The sequence below is a fragment of the Zootoca vivipara genome, chromosome 6, assembly GCF_963506605.1.
Source record: "Zootoca vivipara chromosome 6, rZooViv1.1, whole genome shotgun sequence".
In the NCBI taxonomy this organism is placed as follows: domain Eukaryota; kingdom Metazoa; phylum Chordata; class Lepidosauria; order Squamata; family Lacertidae; genus Zootoca; species Zootoca vivipara.
The window spans coordinates 92,714,034-92,729,797 of NC_083281.1; the positions used below are offsets into that span (position 1 = coordinate 92,714,034).

At 43.9% G+C, this 15,764-nt stretch overlaps 1 protein-coding gene and 1 pseudogene across 1 annotated transcript; one reads left to right on the forward strand and one right to left on the reverse strand.

Moving 5' to 3' along the window:
* Positions 1-1,182: 1,182 nt before the first annotated feature.
* SNRNP27 (small nuclear ribonucleoprotein U4/U6.U5 subunit 27) lies at positions 1,183-8,715 on the reverse strand. Its single transcript, XM_035120968.2, has 6 exons — positions 8,591-8,715; positions 6,618-6,738; positions 5,316-5,428; positions 4,107-4,186; positions 2,624-2,688; positions 1,183-1,524 (listed from the first exon to the last, which is right to left on the reverse strand). Exons 1-6 carry the CDS (start codon positions 8,625-8,627, stop codon positions 1,470-1,472), a joined length of 471 nt encoding a protein of 156 aa, XP_034976859.1. The 5' UTR covers positions 8,628-8,715; the 3' UTR covers positions 1,183-1,469.
* A 4,533-nt stretch (positions 8,716-13,248) lies between these two features.
* On the forward strand, positions 13,249-14,008 carry LOC132592352 (DNA-binding protein inhibitor ID-3-A-like; annotated as a pseudogene).
* The last annotated feature ends 1,756 nt before the right edge of the window (positions 14,009-15,764 follow it).

Genomic DNA, 15,764 nt, shown 5'->3' on the forward strand with positions numbered 1-15,764 from the left:
TCATGTAAAGTTTGTGGTCTACCAAGACTCCTAGATCCTTTTCACATGTACTGCTCTCAAGCCAGGTGTCACCCATCCTGTATCTGTGCCTTTCATTTTTATTTTTTTGCCCAAGTGTAGTACTTTACATTTCTCCCTGTTAAAATTCATCTTGTTTGCTTTGGCCCAGTTGTCTAATCTGTTAAGGTCATTTTGAAGTGTGATCCTGTCCTCTGGGGTATTAGCCACCCCTCCCAATTTGGTGTCATCTGCAAACTTGATCAGGATGCCCTCAAGCCCATCATCCAAGTCATTTATAAAAATGTTGAATAAGACTGGGCCCAAGACAGAACCCTGTGGCACCCCACTAGTCACTTCTCTCCAGGATGAAGAGGAGCCATTGATGAGCACCCTTTGGGTTCAGTCAGCCAGTTACAAATCCATTGAATGGTAGCTTTGTCTAGCCTGCATTTTACCAGCTTCTTTACAAGAATATCATGGGGCACCTTGTCAAAGGCCTTGCTGAAATCAAGATAGGCTACATCCACAGCGTTCCCTTCATCTACCAGGCTTGTAATTCTGTCAAAAAATGAGATCAGATTAGTCTGACATGACTTATTTTTCAGAAACCCATGCTGACTTTTAGTGATCACAGCGTTCCTTTCTAGGTGCTTTCTAGGTACATACTAATGACGCTGATTAGTATATAAAATTCTGCACATTTACTGCAGAAGACACTAAATGTCCATTTCTCCCATAAAACTATTGGAAGAAGTTATCCCATGGCAAGGATACAAGCTAATCAGAAAAGACCACTGAAGCTGTGTTACCATGTTCATATGTTGGTTAGAAGCACCCAAGAACAGCGGCAAGGCCCACTGTTGGCCAGAAGCAAGACAACGAAGAGGGAGAACCAGGGGGTTTGAAATTTAGACTTTCTCTAAAGAGTAAGAAGTAGCAGAGATGGTGGTGGTTGAACACTTATTCCGAGAAGAGCCCCCGACCTACCAAAGTATTTCTCGGGATTGAAATCCCTACTGAGCCATGAAACTCACTAGGTGACCTTGGACCAGTCACATACTCTCAGCCTAACCTAATGAAATAAACTTATCTCAAGAACCTCATTAAGACAAAAGAAAATCGTTTTTCATCCTAGCTTTTAAGAAGGGGCTTCCTATTTGAAGTGCTCTCGAGAAGAAAACACAGATTTTTCTTTTTTTAATTTAAGTGGCAACATTTTAAAACAGAAACCTACAAAAAATAAAAACACAGCAACACAAAAGAAAGTCATTTTGTACAAACATGTCATTTGAGGAAAACATGTTACCGTCTCTTCCTATGAGACAATGTCACTTCCATGGTCTCTCCGCAAATGAGATCCCCATTCTGTGTGGGAAGAAGCTGAAATCCGCTTAACCACAGGTGTTGCTGGTAAGACAATTAAGGGACTAGAGAGTGAAGTGGTCTTTCACATGTAACAAGTGCAGATGTCAAGCAATAAAATCCAGAGGTCTGTTGAATCCACCTTTTCTGTTCATGTATTGCCTGCAATGATAAAATGCAAACCTTAGCAATGAACTTTCTTGCTGACCCCTAAAAGTTCTGAAAGCCCACCCCATCTTCCTGATTTTTTTCTTGGCATTGCCCATCCATTACCCAGAATGCCTTTGCCTGCTGTAAGTGCTGGAATAATTTTAGAAAAATTAATCTCAGTATGCTATTTTTTACATTCCAGATCACAATTCTGTGCTTGTGTGCTAATTAGAAATCATATAAGAAAAGCACACTTGACTTTGAAGCATCTTTATTCGTACTGTATTTACTTTCTAACTTAGAAATTAATGGTAGCAAAATCCATGAAGTCATTCTCTGTGTGTGGTCCATATGCACAACACAGACTTATGGGCAGAGATGTCAGTAAGCTTGGGAAAACTCCAAAGTTTAAAGGGGAAAAAACATTTTAGAAGAGCAATCCTATGTGGGGGATAATGACCCAAAACCAGCTTCTGGGGACTAAGCATGCTTACTGCCCACAAAATAACTGGAGGGTGTTGGGGGGGGGAATGGGAGGGGGAATGGAATATCATGGGGAAAGGGATTGTATAACTGGTATCTTGAAAAGAAGCACTCCACACTGTAAACCTTTGTTGCAGATACCATTTGTAAGGCCAGAATCTCTTACAGATCTTCTATTTCAATTAGCAAGAACCTCACATGGCAGCAAACTAATTCTACATTATGCAAGGTAATCCTGAAAGGGCAGGAGACACAGGAAGTCAATCGTGATAGTTTTTTGCTCCTGTAGTGGAAAATCATAGTTGATCTACTGTCACAATTAGGAATTTGTTTATCCTCAAGGCAGCTCAGCATAACAAGTCTGAGAAACCCCAGTGTATACTGATTTTCTGAACCAAGTGAAATACTTAGGGTAATCATTTCAGGATTTTCCACAAATGGTAATCTGCTTTTGTTTTTCTATTTAAAAAATTGGGGTTCTGAAGCAATGCCAAAATCTCTTCTTCCAAGTATTCCTGTGAACAGAGTGGCATCCAGCCAATAAGCGTGTTTTCCTCCCCCAACACTAACATGACCTTAGAGCTTCCGCGCTCATGGCCAGTTGGGTCCTAACTGAACAAATGCCAACCTGTACTTCCTCTTCTGCGATACGTTGATAGCATAGGCATTTACAGAGCCATCCACTTTCTTGCCCTACAAAACACAAAGAGAAATACAAAGTCATCTTCACACAACATAAGGTGCAGGGAAGCCTGACCTAGGGGAAGAGGACAATGACTTGGAGCCTACATTGCTCCTCTGTTCTTGTAACGGAGGGGGTGATTTTCAGCAACCCCGCCCCCAACTCCACCGGCATTCCTTATGCCATTTCCTAGACACCCCCACAACCCTGAGTAGATTTTCATGGGGCTGCAGAAGGAAGTGTGAAGTGTGAAAGCCCATTTCTGGGAGGAAAGTGAGAATAAAAGCCAATGGAACTTTGGAGGAATGGTAGGACATGAACAAAAGCCAATCATATCTTCCTCTTTACTCTTTTTTGAAGTTGCTTTTGTAGAGTTCCTAACACACAATGCCAATGTAATGCTTGCATGAGTTGCTTCCAAGCTACCTGGAGGTTCCTGGGAACTTGTACGATGTGTTTCAGGTCTGGAAGCCCCTTGTAGTGTAGAAGATTTGGGAACATGTCCCAGGGGCTAAGTATCAGTGGTGGGTAGGACCACCTCATAGTTCCCACAACACACATACACTCACTCTCTCCATCATTCACATGTGGTCTCTCTGCCACAATTGGGGGGTGGGGAAGCCTTCTATTGAAGCCAGTAGGAGGCTTCTTCAAGCCAAACTGCTGCACTGGGTGGGCAAGGAGAAGAGGCTGCAGGCCGGATGGGGGAGCCCCTTGGGCTGGAGGTTCTTCACTCCTGTCCTAGAATCTAGTGCAAAGGCCCAAGGCCAGGCCTACTGGAGCTCAACCTTACCTTGTGTGGATGGACAAACTATAGAACAAACCTGAATCCTCCCCAGTAGCTGAGCAATCTGCCTTTCTGTCATTTCTGTTCCGCATTAAGATCACTAAAAGACCATTTGGAGTCAACCATTTCTAAATGGCTGGCGAGGAAAACTCAGGACCATGGTCTGATTAAGTGAGGAAGATCTAAACTTGCCAGAAATGGCTTTCTGTTTAACCTACAGTGTGGTACAAAAGGAGATGTTGCTATTATAAAATAATAATAATAATAAACAACTCTTTGCATTCAAGATTTGTTACGGTAATCCAAGCCCTGTGCCCTGCAAAAGGTTACACATATTGAATAAAAACAGCTTTGCTTCTTATTTTGCTATTCACGAGAGAGGCAAGCAGCTGCAGAGTGTATGAAAGCCAGATTGCCCCCAGTCATATGGAATCTTCTGAAGTCTCACTAGTGTTGCTCAAACACATTCAAGCACCACTGTGCAAAAAACTTGCAGTGTTAGAAACCCTTTAACAAAAAGGTAGGGATTCTCAGGAAGTTGAATTCTGCATCCACTACCACATGGTATGGATTTTCTGTGCCAGTGCACAGAGTGGTTCACATCTCACTCTTAGGAATTCTTGGCACTAAGAAGACACTCACCTTTGTCGTGTCAAATGAAGCAAATCCCATCATTTTCATCATTTCAATTTCTTCTTCTGTCTTACCCTCCAGGTCTTCCTCTGAAAAAGAAGCCAAGACAAAACAAGGAGATAAAATGAAAGAGAGGCAACGATAAACAATGCCACAGAACCATCCTCAAACAGCATATTTCTAGGATTCTGACTATTACAATGGTGAAACACCCTGACGTGGCCTTACCATTGTTATTTTGAGGAATATTATATATTATATTTAAGACATTTCCTGGCAGAAGTCTGGATATAGACTGCATTCTTATGGAGAAGAGATTGTTTGTTAACTATGCAAAACTGGCATGATAGGATTTGGAAGATTGTGCTCATAAACAAACTAACACAACACTGCAGAGCAGTCAGAGGTGACATTTCCAGAGATAAATTTTATAGCTTGGTCTTCCTTCATTTCTTTCATTAATTCCTCACCAGAAAAAAACCCAGACCATATTCTGACCATACTACTTTTCTTTTGGGAGTGTTATCCTGAATTTTATTATTTCAATATCCTGAATTTTATTTGTTTGGATATCATGTCACTGACTCTCGCCAAGGTTGTTGCTAACTCTGCAAGTCTGATGTTGTAATTTGTCTTTTTTATTTGGCATTTATATATATATTCTTTCTAAAGTGTGTAATAAGGACACACAGTTCACCTATGTATCTCCTCCCCCCCCCCGTGATTTTTAGAATGTTTTGATTGTTTTAAATCAATTTGCTTTGTGTTCTGCCACTTTTGATTTTATACTATCAATGTGTTTTGTATTTTTATTCTTTGGTCGGTAAACAATTCTGAAACTATTTCTATTGAAGAGGGTGTTAGCCATCCAAAACAAAAGGCTAATCCTTCCAACTCCAACTTTTTGAAAAGAGATGATATACTTGAGAAACAAAGGTGCCTTTATTGGGACAACAAAGTATTATCTGGACCCTCAGACTCAGTGCCACACATGAGCCACAGGCTCTCAATAACAGAGGCAGGGTATGTCCTCACCAACAGAACCAGAAACACATCAAGTCAAACAAAGCTTGCCCAAAAGGCAAGATCCTTCTCACATTAGTAAATTACCCCTCCCCTAATAAATCTGACCACAAACTAGAATGCCAAAGTTAATAAGGTGTATCATGACACATAATTCTCCAGCATGGCTCGCAACACCACAAGCTGTTTCATTACCTGTGATCTGACGCTCTTTGCCTTTAGCATCTTTGGTCTCTTTCTTCTCATCATCACGCCTTTCTTTCTGCCGGGAAGGGGAGGAAGAGCTGGATCTATGTCGCCGTGGAGATCTAGAGAGTCAGACCAGAGCAGGTTGCACTTGAATGGCAAGGGGAAAGTATGCTTGCTGGATTATGGTGACACACAAAAGAAGCACCACCAGCACACTTGCTGATTTTTTTGTGTGAAAACACAGAACAAAATCATCACAAAATCCCACACATGGCTTTGTGGGAGACACCATGTCTGTGAGCAAAGAACTGTCAAGTACTTGCAATGCTCTGTCCACCTCAGTCAAGGAAGTGTACTGCTTCCTCTGCCAGGCAGCCAACAAAGGGGGAGAGAGGTGGAAGTGTGCATTGCTGCCACCACAGCCACCTCCTTTAGAAAGGTGATTCATAGGGATCTTGTCAGGATGAAACAAGGCAAGCTCTCTGCCTTGTCAACACCTGTAACCAAGGAGAGGCTGCAGGAGGAAAGATGGAAGGAAAGGCTGGGTCTTCGAAGCAGAGTACAAAGAAGCACCCATGCCTGTCCCTTCTTTCTCCTACCATTTATTAAACAACAGTATAGATATGATAGTCTATTGCAGGACAAGGGTTCAGAACAACAAAAAGGTGCTGTGGAAGAGTGCTTAAGGATAGGGGAAGAATATTATCTACAAAGCAAATGGGGAGTTGCAGGTCTCAAGAGAAAGGAGGACCCCGTGACCATCAGCTCACTCTGAATGCAGAAAAGGCTTGTGTTTAGCTACACTCACATCAAGGGACAGATCTTTCTCTTCCTCACTCAAGCAGGATATTTCAGCTGCCTAGAAACCATCTGTCATCACCACTGTTCCAACCTTAAAAAATAAATCCTCTCTCATTGTTAAACATCACAGCAAAGCCACTGCTAAAGGTGGGATAGAAAGGAGCTAATATGGTTAGAGCTATCATGAGAAGGAACAGAAACAGCTGAACTGCCAGGACCAGATGCTGGCCCTATTCTTTTAAGAGGAAACACTAAGAGTTTAAAATTTAAAATTTCCTTAGGTATTGTAGTTAACTGGGTCATTATTTCCTGCAATTCAGGGGGTGGGGGGAGAAGTTGGTTTTTTTTAAAAAAAATAAACTACCCACTCATCTTTTCCAATATTTGCTAATGGCAAGAGCTAGTAGCCCACTCTGCCCCACACAAACATTGCCTACAACAAGAACAGTATTTACAGAACAAATTCACCAGAAACTTTAGAGCTACTATCTGAAGATACCTCCTCACCTGGATCGTCGCCTGTGTGGGGAACGGGAACGGCTTCTCCGCCTGTCTCTCTCCCGAGACCTTGATCGCTCCCGTCTCCTCCTCTCCCTCTCACGTGAGGCGGATCTGGAACGCCGACGTTCTTAAAATACAGAGCAAGCAACTTTAGTTGCATATTTGAATTGCATTTCTAAAGTACAGCTTTCCTCCTACAGTAACATACTATATACACCGAGTGGCTTCAACAAACCAGTGTATTTTTCAGTCCCAGTCCTGCATCTTAAAAGTTTGCTCCATTCTGCATCCTGCAACCTCCTTCCTTCCAAAGAGGTAAGGGCAACATAAGGCGGGTCCCATTCTGTCTTCAGAAGCTGTGCTTGACTTACAGGGGGCCCTTAGTGAAATCCACTAGCTCCACACCTATACATCTCTGAGTTCTAGCCAAGTTAAAACACACTCCAAGAGCATTATGCACACTCTGTCTTCCACAGCAAAACAACCATATTTGCTCCTGTGGCTTTTTCTATACTGATAGATACGGTGCTTTAAAAAAATTCTCATAAGCATGAAATGGGCAGCTGCCTTAAAGGTGCATCTAATCTAAAATCTGTTGGGGGTGGGGAAGCCAGATTAAGAATTTAACAATAGCCCTTCAGTTGGACCAGACCAAAAGCTTGTCTAGTCCAGCATCTTTTTTTCTTGCACCAGCCAAAGGCCCAAAGCTGGAATTTTAATCTAGCCACTAACAGGCTCATCCTGCATGAGTTTATCCAATCCTCTTAAAAAAAAAAAGTTAATGGAGATAAATGTAACTTCTCTAAGTAAGAGTCAGTGTGTGTGCAGTGGTTAGGGTGCTGGAACCTAGGGAGCAGGTCAGGTAATAAATCAAATTATTAGGCCAGCAGAGCCCCAGGTTTATATATGCTGTCAGATATAAAACACATAAGAATGAATTTGGGCCACTTATAATCTCTCAGTCTAACCTTCCTCACAGAGTTGTTGTGAGGATAAAAATGGAGGGTGGTGGTGGAGGAAGAGAACCATGGACACCACGTCCTTTATGTATTGCACAAAATGTATATGCTGCTTGCTTGACTGTAAGGAGCCACAACACAGAAAATATTGATATCTTACTGGTTCCACGTATCTAGTTACAGGTAGGTAGCTGTGTTGGTCTGCCGTGGTTTAAACAAAATAAAAAAATCCTTCCAGTAGCACCTTAGTTGGTCTCTAAGGTGCTACTGGAAGGATTTTTGTTGTTGTTGTTCTGGTTCCACATAGTACCCGTTCTGCATCTACAACAGGGCCAGTTCCACAGATCAAAGTGGTTAAGAGAGCTATTTGTTTCTTTTTTTATTGCATTCATACCCCACCGTTCCTCCCAAGGAGGCCAGCATAGTTCTCCCCCTCCCTATTTTATCCGCACAACAGCCTTGTGGGGTGGGGTGGGCTGAGATGCAGTGACAGGCCCAAAGTCATCCAGTGAGCTTCATGGACGAGTTGGGCGGGTGAATTTGAACCCTGGGCTCTCAGGTTCTAACGCGCCCCACTAACCACACCACCATACTAGAATAACGCGCCCTTCGGGGACTCAATTCTGCCTCGATCCCCGGAAATCTCTGCCCTGGACCTCCGGCCGGCCTCCTAGGCAAGAGAGAGACGAGGGCCTGCATTGGGCTTAACACAACCCGCCCTTCCTTCCTTCCTCTGCCATGGGGCGTGTGGTGCAAAGGCACGGCCTGCAGCTGACGGCTTAATTTTCTCCCGAAGTAAAAACTTTAAAACAAAGGTTTCGCCCGAGCGCCTTTCCACCACTGCAGCTGGGAAGGAGGATTAAGCCTCCCGGAAAGGCAAGTTGGCTTCGCAAGCCAGAAGGGCGGGGAAGATGAGAAGCAGGACCAGGCCGGGGAAAGGAGGACCGCCCCTCCCCACGGCCAAAAGTTCTGTTTTGTGGGGCCGCAGGGGGTGGAATGGGGGCTGCCGTGACTACGTACCCCTCCTAGGAGGAGACCTGGAGCGACTCCGGCCCATCTCCCCTCCGGCACAGCTCGCCTCGAGGCCTGGAGCTCGCCTTTCCCCTCTACGCCCACAGCCTTCGCAGCTGATCTTCCGGCGTGACGGTCCGTTTCCTTTTCAGCTCCGGCTAGGAACACGCCGGTAGGAGGCTTGGGTTCCGCGCCAGGGATTGGCTCGCTCGGCGCCTCCATTCGTCCGCCCGGATGCTGCTGGCCAATCGGCGGGAGGGGGCGGGGCAATGCGCGGAACGCCCCGCCCCCAATGGAGCGACTCTCATTCTTTACGCGGGATGCTGCTCTTCGCCACTGGGCAGGTCTGCTCAGAAGTAAGCCCAGGGGAGTTCCGCAGGGCTGACTTCCATGAGGCTACAGTTGTAGTGGCCTGCTGTTGGTCTGTTGCATTTCTATCCCACCTTTACCTTCCAAGGAGCTCCAGGTGGTGCACGTGCTTCCCTTCCTCCTCATTTAATCCTACAACCCTGAGAGGTAGGCTAGGCTGACATTGACTGGCCCACGGTCACCCGCTGAGCTTTATGGCCGAGTGGGAATTTGAACTCTGGTCTCCCAGCTGCTAGTCCAGCACCCTTGACCGCTATGCCTCCAGGCTCCCAGAGGCAAAGTTAGTAGGTTCTGGGAGACCTCGTGTTGCAGTTCTACAAAAGAAGGCCACCCTGCACTAGTTAGCTCGGTTGGTTAGAGCGTGGTGCTGATAATGCCAAGGTTGCAGGTTAGATCTTCTTAACGGCCTCTGCATTTTGCTGCATTTCAGGGGGCCGGACTAGAGGACCCTTAGGATTCCTTCTGTTTCTGCAGTTCTATGATTCTAACATCTTCAAGGCTCTAGGGGGGCACACATCTTGTATCTCCACATTAAAAGAGCTAATGAGCAGTGATAACTCCATATGGTCATATTCTGGGTGCACATAACTGTTGCTGCACCAACTCCCCCCAACAAGGTCTTTAGCAGTGACTACTGACCTGCATTTACTACTGACCTGGACCCTGTGCCTTGGATTTCAACCTTTTTATTTGGCTAAGTACAATAAAATGGCAACAAGGAGAGGAGGAAAAAGAAATAGTACCTGAATACGGAAGTGTATAAGGAACAGTATATGCAAGTAATTGCATAAACATGTGCTATTTTGTTTTCCATGTAATCATTGTTTGCATATACAGTACTGTTCCTTACTGTCATTCTCCACACATACTTTCTTCTTTCCCAAGATGATTCATGTATATATGATCTGTTGTTGATTTCTGTTTGGTATTAATATGTTCACATCTTTTTTGAACCAATTTGCATACATTGGTCTTCGGTTGATGTATTTAAACTAAATCTTTCCAAATGGATTTTAGTCTCTGTTTGGTTGCCGGGCCCACTGGGGCAGAGTAAGATCCTTCCTTTCAGCATCTAGAAGAGATTATGTGCAGAGAACAACTTCTTGGATGTAACTTGCTGCCAATACTTGGCAATGGGCTGTGATGGCCAACTTAATCAAATCTACTATGAGTTGATAAATGAAGGCTAAAGATATGCAGTCTGATGGCAGTCTGGATGGTCCAACAGGGAAGGGTCCCATGGGTTGGTCTTGCGGGTGCAGTTGACCTAGATTTCTCTCCTGATCCCCCAGATATCAGTACCTGCTTATAAGAGCTCCAGATAGCTTTTTCAAAAATGTGAATGTAAAGCTTAGTCTCTCTGCATCCTTAATAAGAACCTGAGGAGCATGCATTGAGTGTATAGCCACCAGGAGTTGCTTTTATAATCAAGGCTAATACAAATAAATAAATGTGGCTCATTATCTCCGTGATTGAGCTAGTTACAGGTTCTTTAATAAAAGACAACCTTTTTATTGAGGTCTGTTTAAGAGTAGTAACAGCGTGGATTTATACAAATGTCTGCTTCGGTAGTCTCCTGGTTAGTCTTCCGCTGCTTCTGAACTTTCAATTTTTATGCAGAAGAATTTCCAGATTGTAAAATGTGGAATGGAACAAACCTTTTGCCCTTGCTTTCCTTGAATGAAATTGCATCCAGTTTCTAATGAAGAGCAGCCACCTGTCTGTGCCCCAGGTATGATCTTTGAATGGTTGCCAAATTTAGCTTGAATTGTTGGGTAGTGAATTGGGCCAGGACCTGATTCGGATTCACTCTGTGCCCTTGTCTCAGTGACTTTGGAACAACAGCTTAAAATGAGGTTGGGGGTCTGCTTGTATCTTTGGAGAGAGGGCTAGAAGTGAAAGAGTTGAAATGCAAACATATGGATACAACCTTTTCAGGTCCTTTAGGAGGGCTGGAAAAATCCTGGTGTGTTTTTAGGCACCATCATCTCATTTTCACAGGTTGGCAGGCAGCCTTTAGGTACTCCTTATAGAGCTAGAGAAATGGCTTAAAGCTGCCATTTAGGAACATTTGATCTCTAGCTGTTCATATTTACATGTTTATTTGCATACATTTAGCCTTCTCTTTCATCATTTAGCCCATTTAGCCCAAGGGGGCCGTTGAGCCCATTTAGCCCAAGGGGGATGCTGGACTAGAAGGGCCCAGAGCACATGGCACCTCCACGGGGGTCTTCAGCTTTTAACTGCTTCTGCTTCTCTCCTTTCAGGACTATTACCAATGGATGGTGAATGCAAGCATCAACATGCTCACCAGCTTGCTGTCGGAGGCCCCCTCTCTGGAGGTGCTGCAGGATATTCTAGTGGTAAGGGAGCCCCCAAGATGTCAGAACAGGGGGAAGCAGCAGCTCCCCTGCCGGAGGACAGACCCTATGGAAATGATTGCACGGGGGACATCTGTGGCCAACTCACTGGTTGTGGATGTGAATGGTGAAATGGGCCTCTGCTCCGCTAGGAATGCAAGGCACGCGTCCGTTTCCTATCAAAGATATGTCCTCTCTGCTGATGGCATATGGGGAAGGGCCGTGGCTCAGGGGTAGAGCATCCGTTTTGCATGCACAAGGTCCCAGGTTCAATCCTCAGCATCTCCAGGGGGTGGGGGCTGGGAAAAGACCCTCTGTCTGAAACCCCAAAGGGCCAACTGCCAATCATCATCTATAGACGACACCAAGGTTGGTGGATCAGTGGCTGGGCTTGGTCTAAGGATGCTCCCTGCATTCCATTGCTATGGCTGTGCTGAGGTGTAGGCTGTATTATTGCATTTATCATACACACAAACACACAAATGACAGATCACAGGGTGGTTCACAACATAAAAATACAAAATTAGAACACAAAATGCATAATAAAACAACAACAACCCGAGAGCAAATTAATACCTAATTCTACTAATGCTTTTTTTTTAAAAAAAATAGATTCTTTTTTCTATATCTTTAGTTGTTCTTATTTTGTTTTAAGCTGCCTCCAGTCCTTGTCAAAGGAGGTGTATAATAATAATAATAATAATAATAATAATAATAATAATAAAACAAATTGCAGCAAACATTCTCCTTTTCAAAACAACCTCTTTTCACAATTTGAAGTTAAATATCCCCTCTATGGTCCCGGCATGATTGATCCAGGCAGTAACCAAAGCTTTGTGAATTTGCAAACCCGGATATGGTTGTCCTTCCATGTGATGATGGTGTTTCCTCTCCCACAGCACACAAACGGTTGGATTGACGCCACAAAAATCTATGAGAGGGAAAGAGCTGTGAGGTGCACCAGCTGCCTTCTGAAATATGCCTCACAACATCTGGAATTTGATGTGAGTGACCCAGGCTTAATGCTGCAATTTCAGATTAATTTATTTTATAATGTATTAAATTTCTCTACTGCTCTTTATTTGAGGATCACAGGGTGGTTTACAATAGGCTTTTTGTTTTTGCCAAAAAGCCAATTAATATCTAATTATACCAATGTTTAAAAATTTTTAATGGCTTCTTTTTTCTATGTGTTTAGTTGTTCTTATTTTGTTTGTTATCTGCCTCGAGTCCCTGTCAGGGAAAATGGTGGGGTAATAATAATAATAATAATAATAATAATAATAATAATAATAATAATGTAGAACAAATTGCAGCAAACTTTCTCCTTTACAAAACAACCCCTTTTTGCAATTTGTCCCCTCTATGGTCCCAGCATGATTGATTCAACTAGTAGCCCAAGCTTTATGAATTTTCAAACCTGGATTAATGATTGTCCTTCCATATGATGATGATTATTTCTCTCCCGCAGCACACAAATGGCTGGATTGACTCCCGAAAAAACAATGAGTGGGAAAGAGCAATAAAGAGCACCCGCACCCTGCTCAAATATGTCTCCAAGCATTTGGACTTTGATGTGAGTGACCAAGGCTTAATGCTGCAATTTCAGATTAATTTATTTTTTATGTATTTAATTTCTATAGTGCTCTTCACCTGAGGATCACAGGGTGGTTTACAATATAAAAACACAGGAATACAATAACATCATTCCGATTAGATATTGCAAATGGGTTTTTGGCAATAGGCGTTTTGTCTTCGTTCTTAACTTGTTTTTAATTTGCCAGATTTTCTCTAGATTCAATGGGGGTGGGATACAGGGTAGGATACAGGCTAGCATTTTTACTGACATAATGTCTTATGGATGCTGTGTAAGACACTGTGGTGTAGTGGTTAGAGAGTCGGTCAGAAGCAAGCTGATCTGGCTTTTTTTGCAAAGAGAAGCATCTTCTGTGTGTGCACAATAGAGAATTAACCAGACCGGCAAGCAAGCGGCAGTATCAATCTCTCACTTGCTTCTCCGCCTTAAGGAAGGAAACCTTGCCCTTCTGCAAATCCCTGCTGGTCTCTCCTCCTTTGCGGCCATGAAAGCAATCAGCCCCGTCAGATCAGTCAGGAGCTGCTACGAAGCCATGTGCTGCCTCTCCGATCAGAGCCTCACCATCACCAGGGGAATGAACAACAAGAGCCCGGCTCTAGAGGAGCCCATGAACCTCCTTTATGACATGAACAACTGCTATTCCAAGCTACGCGAGCTGGTGCTGGGGATTCCGCAAGGCACCAAAGTCATCCAAGTGGAAATCTTGCAGCACGTCATCGACTACATCTTTGACCTGCAGATCGTGCTGGAAGAGCAGGCGAAGAAGGGGCAAGATCCGTCTGCAGCAGAGACTTCCCTACTCTTTAAAAGCTGCAGAGCTGGCATCAGAACTTTGCTCAAAAGAGAGGAAAGGAATCTCTGCCACTAACCTCTTAAAACAGACTGCAGGTGTGGGATCCTGACTCTTGGTTCTCTCCAGTGAGACAGAAGATAGAAGAAGGAGAGAGAAAAAGACATTGACTGGGGAAAGGATCAGATGTTTTAACCCCGTGAATCCAGTAATGGAGAGACCTCCATCATTATCTTCCAGATAAACTGTGGAACATGGGTCTTGCCGGGCAGTTTCAGATGCCTTGACTGGTCTTCCAGAAACAAACTTTCTGCCTTCAATCTGTTGTTCTCTTCCAACTGCCTGAAAACAAAATTTGCAGGCCAGAGGAGGGGGGGCAGTTTGAAAGCAAGCCCAACTTTTAATCCACTCTCAGATTTAACTATCGGATTGCTGTATTGCACAAGAAGAAACTTTGTGGGGTTTGTGTGTGTGTGTGTCGGACGGATTTTTTTTATTATTTAAGAAAAGCTCTGAGCCATCAGATACTTCGCGTTGATCCTGGTCAGGAGATTTCTTAGTGAAATCACACACTTCCAACATTGCAACAGCTTGTGACAAATGTGAACTGATCTGTCATTTGCTCAGAAAAAAGGGCAACAAAAAAAACTTTGCAGATATGCAGCTTGTATGTATATTTTGGATTATAGTTTTTTAACATCATTTTTGGGGGGGTGGAAGGGGACTTTCAAGAACATGAAAACTGAGGTGTCTTGGGGCTGTTTTGCCTCATGGTTTTTATTGTTGAACTCTATAATAGGGAGAACACATGTACCTTTTTTGGCAGGAAGGTTAATTTCTGCATCCATGAATTGTACTTCCTTTGGTAAAAAAAAACCTTTTTATAAAAGTTTCTTACATAAAAAAGAAGAAGAAGCAGGAGGCTGATCTGTCTAACCCTAGAGTGAATATTAGGGTTGTGTGTTTGTGTGTGGAAATTCCCTTCCTGACCTCATAAGAACAGAAGAATCGCTTTGCTGGGTTTGCCAAGAAACCCATTTCGTTCAGCTTGCTATTTCCAACTTCAGGCAGAGGGATGCCTCTGGGAAAATTTCAGCCAGGGTGTTCAATGAATCTGTGCATGAGAATTTGTTTTTTAGCTATCACAACATAGCAAGTTAGCATCTCTTCCCCCTTTCCCTATGGTTTAACAATACTCCCATAGATGTTCTCTGTGATCGAGCTGGAATATGAGAGTTCCTGGCGTCCTGAGGCACCCTGGAGCTCAGATGGTCAGGGCTTTGTAAATGAATATAAGGACCTTGAAGCTGTCTCAGAAATAGATGGGCAGCCAATGCAGCTGTTTTAAACAATGGTGCCCCATGTTCTCAGCCCGAGGCCCCCACCAGCATTCTGGCCGCAGCATTCTGCATGAGCTGGAGCTTCTGAAGCAGACCCAAGGGCAGCCGCACCTAGAATACATTGCAGTCATCCAGCCTTGAGGTTACCAAAACATAAACTACAGTGGTAGTCAGCCTATCCCTGACCAGGAATAGCCATAGTTTGCAAGGCAGACCAAGCTGGTAAAAGGCACGCCTGGCCACAGAGGATATTTGGGCCTCTGGCTGCAAAGATGTATCCAGGGGTACCAGAAACTACACATCTGCTTCTTGCAAACAGGTAAAAAGAGACTTGTTCTACCCAGGATTCACGCATGTTGCTTTTATGAATCTGTGCATTTCTGTCTACATTTTCTCCTAATGTATGCATTTTGTGGTGGTGGTTTGGAGAACGGCGTTGCCAAATTTGTGGAAGCAAGGATTTTGAAGGAAAACCTAAGTCTAGGTTGGCGTATTGCTTTGGAAAGTTCAGGTGTGAGCTAGATTTATTTTTTTCCTGCTCCCCAAAGCTGTGTGGCATGGTGTCAGGCTTCAGGAAATCGGATCCCCTGCTCATGTCTTTTATTCAATAATGACAGATAGAGGCATAGAATGCAGGTTTTTGAAAATGCCATTGCTCCAAGTAATCTCCTCCCCCCCTTCTCAGTCGACAACAGCACCCCCTCCCCCTTTACGGTGGCTGCTTGGG

Coding starts and splice junctions, on each gene's coding strand:
- SNRNP27 (XM_035120968.2), bottom strand. CDS start 8,627: ATGGGCCGGAGTCGCTCCAGGTCTCCTCCTAGGAGGG. Junction 5,429..6,617: donor CCACACAGGCGACGATCCAG/GTGAGGAGGTAT, acceptor CTGACTCTCTAG/ATCTCCACGGCGACATAGAT. Junction 1,525..2,623: donor TCGCAGAAGAGGAAGTACAG/GTTGGCATTTGT, acceptor TTATCATTGCAG/GCAATACATGAACAGAAAAG.